This window comes from Sapajus apella, unplaced genomic scaffold (genome assembly GCF_009761245.1).
Source record: "Sapajus apella isolate SASKATOON/1434 unplaced genomic scaffold, GSC_monkey_1.0 scaffold13, whole genome shotgun sequence".
NCBI classification, from domain to species: domain Eukaryota; kingdom Metazoa; phylum Chordata; class Mammalia; order Primates; family Cebidae; genus Sapajus; species Sapajus apella.
This window is the reverse complement of record NW_022436953.1, coordinates 23,203,530-23,213,237: the sequence shown is the minus strand read 5'-3', so window position 1 is coordinate 23,213,237 and position 9,708 is coordinate 23,203,530. Positions and strand designations below refer to the sequence as shown.

Genomic DNA, 9,708 nt, shown 5'->3' with positions numbered 1-9,708 from the left:
CCTCTTAACAAATATAATGACCTTGCATTAAGGCAGCTCAGAAGTACAATTCACATTTAAAGTAGAACATAAATCTCTTAAAAACCATATTACTATAGCTTCTGAACAGTTCATACTTGAATAAAAACATACTTCATCAATAAAAAGAAAAATCCAAGTTTAATAGCCCACTAACAATACTTTTTAAAAAACAAAAATAACTGGTTTACATGCTACAAATATTTCTTCATTGATATTACACATAACTTTGACAGCTATACGACTAAACTGATCTGGAATTTTTCATGGCATCATTTTTATAATTATATTTTCTCACCTATACTGTCCAAATGTGGTACTGATTTTTTTCACTGTCTTAGTTCTGTGTACTGTCTTTTAAATGAATCCCTATAACCGAGAATTGTGGCTGAGCAACTGTCAATGAATCACTCTTCTGTCATCCATCACAGGAGCAAAATGGGAACGTCCTCTGAGGATTTTCTCAGCAATGGAAGTTACACTGGGACTTTCTGTGCAGATAAGAAAGTCTTGAGAAAAAAAAAGAAACCTCAGTGAACTTTACAAACTTACAGTCAAATATCATGCATCGTTGTATTTTCTGAAGTAAAAGAACGGACAATCCAGTGTTCAACGTTACTGACAAAAAGTGCAAATGCCTCCAAAGACAACAGCCCACGGACAAGTTCTCAGGCCTTCCAAAGGGACAAGAGTGCCCAGGGAACACTCAGTAAGATTAACCCGCATGATAATCTTCATAACAAAGCCAGTACAAAAAGTAAAAGACACAGTTTACAGTTGGTTATGGACAGGTGTCGTGGCTCCTGCCTGTAATCCCAGCATTTTGGAAAGCCAAGGCGGCTGGATCATCTGAGCTCAGAAGTTCCAGAACAGCCTGGGCAACTTGGGGAAACCCCATCTCTACCAAAAAATACAAAAAAATTAGCTGGGCATGGTGGCACACACCTGTGGTCCCAGCCTCTCCGGACGCTGAGCTGGAAGGATCACTTAAGCCTGGAAGGCAGAGACTGCTATGAGCCGAGACTGCAATCTGGGTAACAGAGAGTGAGACCCCTTCTCAAAAAAATTTAAAATTTTTTTTAAATTTGAGACAGAGTCTCAATTTTTTTGAGACAGATATTGCAAACTAAAAGAGATCTCGGCTCACTGCAACTTCCGCCTCCTGAGTTCAAACGATTCTCCTGCCTCAGCCTCCTGAGTAGCTGGGATTACAGGCAGGTGCCATCATGCCCAGCTAATTTTTGTATTTTTAGTAGGGGCAGGGTTTCACCATGTTGGCCAGTCTGGTCTCAAATTCCTGACCTTGTGATCTGCCTGCCTTGGCCTCCCAAAGTGATGGGATTACAGGCATGAGCCACCGCACCTAGCTAAAATAAATTATTAATAAAAGATAAAGTTAGTTATCTGTCATGTTAATTGGAGGGTAGGTTTGTGGTTTGTTTATTTGGAGAGAAAGTCTCGCTCTGTCACCAGGCTGGAGTATAATGGCATGATCTCGGCTCACTGCAACTTCTACCTCCTGGGTTCAAGTGATTTCCCTGACTCAGCCTCCCGAGTAGCTGGGACTACAGGCATGCACCACCAAGCCCCGCTAATTTTTTTTTTTTGTATTTTAGTAGAGACGGGGTTTCACCATGTTGACCAGGATGGTCTTGATCTCCTGACCTTGTGATCCACCCACCTCGGCCTCCCAAAGTGCTGGGATTACAGGTGTGAACTACCACACCTGGCCTTATTTTTTATTTAATTATTTATATTTGAGACAGGGTCTCACCCTATAGACCAGGTTGGAGTGCAGTGGTGTGATCACAGCTCACTGCAGCCTAAATCTCCCGAACTCCAGCAATCCTCCCACCTCATCCTCTCAAGTAGCTGGGACTACAGGTGCACACCATCACATCCCAATGGTTTTTGTGTTTTTGTTTTTTTTTTACTTTTAGTAGAGACGAGGTCTCACTATGTTACTCAGCTGGTCTCGAACTCCTGAGCTCAAGCGATCTGCCTGCCTCAGCCTCCAAAGTGCTAGGATTACAGGATGAGCCACCACCACACCCAGCCAAACTGTGGCTTTTCAAAGAATAATCCTAAAGAGGACTAAAAGGACATACACTAAAACAACTATTTAGCAAAACTGATCTATGTTTAAATGAACCATGTATAAAATGATTACACATTTTAAATGGATTATTTTATGATATTAGTATAGTATTAGAAACTTAAATTCTTGCCTAAATTTTACAGCCAAGTATAAGAAGAAATAAAACACTAACAGTGAATGAATCATATATGAAATAGAAGTTTCTTACTGAGTTTTTCATATAAGGTGATGGCAAAATCCTAGAATTACTATTGTTTTGGTTTTGTTTGTTTTGCTCTGTTTTGTTGGGGGACAGAGTGTCAGGGGAACTTAAATTATTTTGAAATTCATTTGGGATTAACTGCAAAGACTATGGTATACCGAGAATTTGTACTGCCAGATATTAAAAAGTATAAAATTACAATTATTAAAACACCATATTTCACCAAATCTAAGATACCGATTGTAAGACATTTCACTGTTATATACCATAAAAAGATGCCCAGAAAGGGAATCTCAAAGGAGAGATCCTCACAGAAAGTGGGGCTACCAAACATTTACAGTCTCAATGAGCGATAAATGCAAGCAACTACAAGCAGAAGGATGGCAAAGTGGCCTGCACAGCTCTTCCCTGACAGTGGAAGGAGGGCACAAAAACTCCAGTATCTGAACCAATAACCCTACCCCTGCAAATTTTGGGGGCTGAATTCACACTACCAGCATAGTCCTAAAAAATCTCAAGCGGAGAAATTAACTTAAGCAGAGGCCGGTTGGTAGAGCCCTTCCCCCAGTGACCAGCAGAAAAAAATGTATGGCTTCTCATAAAGAACTCACCTTCTGTTAAGGCAAGAGCTGACTTAAATTTTTTTTTATTTTAAGGTTTCACTATGTTGGCCAGGCTGGTCTCAAACTCTTGGGCTCAAGTAATCCTCCCACAGAGCTAGAATTACGGGTATGAGCCACTGCATCAGCCCCCACAGCTGATTTTAAGATGCATTACAAATTTAAAGATGTTAAAATGTGGAAAATATATGACTTGAAACCAATGAAGTATCATAGACAAATAAATCACCAGAAGAGACAAGAAAGCCTAGAAAACAAATATCGATTAAAATGTCAAACAACAGCAAAATATTTGGCATATGATAAAAACATTAAGCCAATGACAAAAGGGTACATTTTTCAATATATGGCACAGACAGAAACGATTATGTAAGAAAAAAGTTAAATTGCTCTCTACCTTACTCTTCTAAATTACAAAGTCAAATTTTAAAAAAAAGGACTAAAAGAAAATAAATGTAAATATCTAAAAAATCATCATAAAAGACTGGGCTTTTTTTTTTGAGACAGAGTCTCGCTCTGTCACATAGGCTGGAGTACAGTGGCGCGATCTTGGGTCACGGCAACTTCCGCCTCCCGGGTTCATGCAATTCTCCTACCTCAGCCTCCCGAGTAGCTGGGATTACAGGTACCCACCACCACATCCAGCTAATTTTTGTATTTTTGGTAGAGATGGGGTTTCACCGTGTTGGCCAGGTTGGTCTCAACCTCCTGACCTTAGGTGATCTGTCTGCCTCGGCCTCCCAAAGTACAGGGATTACAGGTGTGAGCCATCGTGCCTGGCCAAGGGCTAGGTATTTTTAAAACATGCTCCCCTCAGTCCTGTTCCAAAAATATCCAAAGCATAAGCAAACATAAAATGCTAATTTCAAACTGGGAAAAAATACTTGTAATGACAAAGGTTAATATCCTTAAATATCATAGTTATAAATCCGTAAGAAAGAAAAGGCCCATACCCTATACCTCCAAGAAAATGCGTAAAGGTCAAGAACACTCAACTGACAAAAGAAGTATTATCGGCCAGTTAAGATACCAAAGAGCTCAACTTCACTAATAATAGAAATGTAAGTAAAAATGGTATTATAACAATTTCTGGGGGAGAGAGATCCAAGATGGCTGATTACTAGCGGCTCAGGATTGTGGCTCCCGCTGGGGGTGGGTTGGACGGGAGGACGCCACACTTTCAGACGAGTTTTTGTTGCTCGCGGACCGGGGGATTCCCAGCGGAGGCGCCCCATGGGTCGCCAGGGCGACTCTTGTGGCTGGTGCCGCGGTTTTGCCAGCGCAGCGGTTCTTCATGCAGAGTGGGCAGGACTGGGTCCCCTTTTGGTCGACGTTTGGAGCTCCGGGAGAGCAGAGTCGCCTATTGCGCTGAATGAAAAAAGGACTTGGGCCGGGCGTGGTGGCTCACACCTGTAATCCCAGCACTTTGGGAGGCCGAGGTGGGTGGATCACGAGGTCAAGAGATCGAGACCATCCTGGTCAACATGGTGAAAACCCGTCTCTACTAAAAATACAAAAAATTAGCTGGGCATGGTGGCACGTTCCTGTAATCCCAGCAACTCAGGAAGCTGAGGCAGGAGAATTGCCTGAACCCAGGAGGCGGAGGTTGCAGTGAGCTGAGATCGCGCCATTGCACTCCAGCCTGGGTAACAAGACCGAAAACTCAGTCTCAAAAAAATAAAAAAGAAAAGAAAAGAAAAAGGAACTAATGAGGGAGGCTGGACGGGAGGTTCCGGGGGGAGAAGCACCACAAATCTTGGCACCACTGTTTTGGCCGGCGCAGTGGGTTGCTCAGATTCCGGCGCTGGGGGTCGGGTTGGGCGTCCCCTCAGGGACCTAATTTGGGGGTCGGCAACAACAGGTGGATGGATCTGCAGTGGTGGGAGGAGGCCAGCGTGGGAAGGTTGAGAATGCCCAAAATCGGAATGCCTCTCCCTCTACAGAGGATCACTGTTCCTCATCAACAAGGGAACAAGGCCTGATGGAGAACAAGTGTGTTCCATTAACAGATTTAGGCTTCAGAAGGTGGATAATAAACTTTTGTGAGTTAAAAGAACATGTTCTAGCCCAATGTAAAGAAACTAAGAACCTTGAAAAAAAGGTTTGACGAAGTCCTAACGCGAATAGACAATCTAGAGAGGAATATAAGTGAATTAATGGAACTGAAGAATACAACACGAGAACTCCGCGAAGTATGCACAGGTTTTAACAGTCCAATTGATCAAGCAGAAGAAAGGATATCAGAGGTCGAAGACCAACTTAATGAAATGAAATGAGAAGACAAGATTAGAGAAAAAAGAGTAAAAAGGAATGAGCAAAGTTTCCAAGAAATATGGGACTATGTGAAAAGACCTAATTTACGTTTGATAGGTGTACCTGAATGTCATGAAGAGAATGAATCCAAGCTGGAAAATATTCTTCAGGATATTATCCAGGAAAACTTTCCTAACCTAGTAAGGCAGGAAAATACTCAACTTCAGGTAATACAGAGAACACCACAAAGATGTTGTTCCTCAAGTAGAGGAACCCCAAGACACATAATCATTAGATTCACCAGGGTTGAAATAAAGGAGAAAATTCTAAGGGCAGCTAGAGAGAAAGGTCAGGTTACCCATAAAGGGAAGCCTATCAGACTCACAGCAGATCTCTCAGCTGAAACCCTACAAACTAGAAGAGTGGGGGTCAATATTCAATATCCTCAAAGAAAAGAATTTTCAACCCAGAATCTCATATCCAGCCAAATTAACCTTCGTAAATGAAGGAAAAATAAAATTTTTCACGAACAAGCAAGCACTCAGAGATTTCATCACCACCAGGCCTGCTTTACAAGAGCTTCTGAAAGAAGCACTATACACAGAAAGGAACAACCAGTATCAGTCATCCCAAAAACTTACCAAAAGGTAAAGAGTATCTTCATAATGAAGAATCTATATCAACTAATGGGCAAAATAGCCAGCTAGCATTAAACGACAATATTAAACTCACAAATATCAATATTAATCCTAAATTTAAATGGATTAAATGCCCCAATCAAAGACACAGACAGGCAAATTGAATAAAAAGTCAAAACCCACTGGTTTGCTGTATCCAGATCCATCTCATAAGCAAGGACACACAAAGAATCAAAACAAAGGGTTGGTAGAAGACTTACCAATCAAATGGAGAGAAAAAAAAAAAAAGAAAACAGGAGTTTAACTTTTGTCTTTGACAAAATAGACTTTAATGGTAACAAAGACTAAAAGAAACAAAGAAGGACATTACATAATGGTAAAAGGATCAATGCAACAACAGGAGTCAATGATCATAAATATATACGCACCCAATATAGGAACACCCAGATACATAAGACAAGTTCTTAATGACTTATAAAGAGACTTGGACTCCTGCACAATAATAGCAGGAGACTTTGACACCACATTGTTGGTATTCGACAGATCAATGAGATAGAAAATTAACAGGGACATCTATGATTTGAACTCAGACCTGGAACAAGTAAACTCAGTGAATATTTATAGAATTCTTCACCCCAGGTCCACAGAACATACATTTTTCTCAGTATCATATTATACCTATTTTGAAAGTGACCACATAATTGGAAGTAAATCACTCTTTAGCATTTGCATAGCATTTCACAGACTTAAATGAAATATTGGTTGGCTGTTTGTTATTTTCTTCCCTTATTCCTTCCTGTCTCCGCTGTTAAGGCACAATTATGGGCATAAAAGAGGTTTTTAATACTTATTTTTAGACTGCATTCCAGCCTGGGCAATAGAGCAAGACTCCTGTTCTCTCTCCCCCTTTCTCTTTCTCTTTCTTTCTTTCCTCCTGTTCTCTCTCCCTCTCTCTCTTCCTTTTTTTCTTTCTTTCTCTCTTTTTCTCTTTTTTTTCTCAAAAAAAAAAAACAAAACACAATTTCTGGCTATCAAATTGGCAAATTTTTTTTTAAAACCAGGAATACCCAGTGTTTGCAAGAGTGCAAGAATACTGGTCTTTATATACGGTAAATAAGAAAATCGAGCAACTTTTCAGAAATGCAATTTAGCAAAATGTAGGGATCAAAAAGCTTGTCTTTTTTTTTTTTTTAATTTAAAATTTAAAAAAAATTACTTCTTTCTTTCTTAAAAGATGGGGTTTCCCCATGTTGGTCAGGCTGGTCTTGAACTCCCAACCTCAGGTGATCCGCCCGCCTTGGCTTTCAAAGTGCTTGGATTACAGGCGTGAGCCACCAGGCCCAGCCAAAAAGCTTTTCAAAATATGCAATATTCTCAGAAATAAGAACACTACTTCTAAGAATTTATCCAAAGCCAACAGAGACAGGCAAAAGTGTGTAAAACTATGTATCAGAGTTATATTACCATGGAGAAAATTTGGAAAATCACCTAACACCCAACAATAGGGTAAAATTAAGTATTTTAATAAGAGAACTATAAAATGAAATTAAATACAACTATTAAAATATCATGTATCATTGAAATACTCTTCATACTAACAAAAGATTAGAATAACTTAAATGCCCATCAGTAGGGACTGGTTAGACAAATTATGGTCTAACAGTCAATGGAATACATAAAAAGAATGAGGTCACTCTCATGTTCTGATACAGATTCTTCTCTCTGCCTGAAATGGTCTTCTACCTCCAGATATTCACCTGGCTCACTTGCTCAAATGTCACTTTACTCATGAGGGGGGTCCCTTGTCATCTTATATACAATAACTTGCTCCTATCCCAAATGAATTCCTCTCCTCGTCCTGCTGCTCAATATTTACCATGTGGTGCATTTCAACTGTCCACGTGCTGTCTGACTTCCGTTGGAGAAAAATAGGTCCTTGAGGGCAGAGACTTTGGTCCACTGCTGTGAAACCCAACACCTAAAGCAATACTTAAGGTGCTCAACAGATATTGGACAGATGGATGAATGGATGGATGGATAGATATGGGACAATCTCAAAGACACAAAAGAAAGAATTGTGTGTCAATTTTCCTATCATTTGTGGGTTTTTTTTTTGAGACGGAGTCTCACTCTGACATCCAGGCTGGAGTGCAGTGGCACAATCTCCGCTCACCACAACCTCTACCTCCTGGGTTCAAGCGATTCTCCTACCTCACCCTCCTGAGTTGCTGGGATTACAGGCACCCACCACCATGCCCAGCTAGTTTTTGTACTTTTAGAAGAGACAGGGTTTCACCATGTTAGCCAGACTGGTCTTGACCTCCTGACCTCAGCTGATCCATCCCCCTCTGCCTCCCAAAGTGCTGGGATTATAGGCATGAGCCACCGCCTCTTTTGTCTTTTAAAAAAGACAAAAAAGGCACAGCCTGTTTTGCACAGCCTCCATGCCTCTAGGCAGGGAGGTTGGGGATGAGTTATAGGAGATAATCTTTCACTTCTGGCCTTGCATTTCCCAACCGAGGCACCTGCTACCATGCCTGGCTGATATATATAGATACAGATAGATATAGATATAGATTTTTTTGAGACAGAGTCTCGCTCTGTTACTAGGCTGGAGTACCGTGGCATAATCTTGGCTCACTGCAATCTCCACCTCCTGGGTTCAAGCAGTTCTCCTGCCTCAGCCTCCTGAGTAGCTGGGACTACAGGCCCCAGCCACAACGCCTGGCTGATGTATTTTTAGTAGAGATGGGATTTTACCATGTTAGCCAGGATGGTCTCAATCTCTTGACCTCGTGATCCACCCGCTTCAGCCTCCCGAAGTGCTGCGATTACACGTGTGCGCCACCAGGTCTGGCCTACACTTTAGTTTTATTTTACTTTGTTACAAGTTTAATTTTGGAAATGGAGTCAGAAAAATTTCTTTAAGGAAGCCCTAATAAAAGTGGTTACCTCTCTAAAACGAGGTAGAAGATGAGGCTGAAGGAATCTTCATTTACCACTTACTATTAGAAAACCAATAATGGCAGGAACTTCTTTTGATTTCAGTAATGTAGAGCTCAACACTTTGTATCTGCTTCTTTAAAAGGCTTTAAAATTTCTAACTTTAAAAAAAAAAAACACATTACTTATTTTTAAAAGTGATGCATAACCTAGTGATGAAATATGGGTATCTGGTGTCTCAGGAGGACAGTTAGGAATACAGAGTATGGCTGACTGGCAGGTCAGCTGACCCATCAAGGACTTAACCTCCTTCTCTGCTCCTTCCCTCTATAAAGACTGGGAATGCTCAAACCACCACTTTTATAATCTCTCATACAGACTCAAGACATTGGATGTTAGATACAGGCCTAGTCAATAGCTATGAGTAAATTTTTGAACAAGCTTCTGCTTCCCTAATTAAGAGCAACAGATCTGAACAGTACTACTCTATCCCCTCTTATTCGTGTTGTGAATATAGATATGGTATCTGCAACTATGAGGGCACCTTGTAACTATGAGGCAGCAAGAGTCAACATTCAGGAGGAAAGACGCGAGCATTCCAGGTGGCTGGTAGAGTCCTTCAACAGAGGAACCCTTCTTGTTATAGAAGAAAAATAAACCCCTATTTGTTTAATGTATTGTAAACTGTGTTCTGTGAGCTGCAGCCAAAGGAATTCCTAACTGATATTCTTGGGAATCTATTTTAAAAAGAAACTAAAAGCCAGGTGCGGTGGCGCATGCGTGTAGTCCTAGCTACTCAGGAGGCTGAGGGTGGAGAATCCCTTGAGTTCAGGAGTTCTGCGCTGTAATGCGCTATACTGATGCAGTGTCCGCACTAAGTTCGGCATCAATATGGTGACCTCCCAGGAGTTGGGGACCACCAGGTTGCCTAAGGAG

The 9,708-nt window shown here is 41.0% G+C and overlaps 1 protein-coding gene across 3 annotated transcripts in view; it reads right to left on the bottom strand.

Moving 5' to 3' along the window:
• The window catches only part of SEC23IP (SEC23 interacting protein), a 55,930-nt gene continuing 46,222 nt past the window's right edge, over window positions 1-9,708 (bottom strand). For all 3 annotated transcript variants that reach the window (XM_032281823.1, XM_032281824.1, XM_032281825.1), the window contains one exon: window positions 1-527. Coding sequence is in view for 1 of the 3 variants with exons in the window: in XM_032281825.1 (XP_032137716.1) it covers window positions 418-527 (110 nt within the window). In the remaining 2 variants the exon portion in view is untranslated. The remainder of the gene's footprint in view (window positions 528-9,708) is intronic.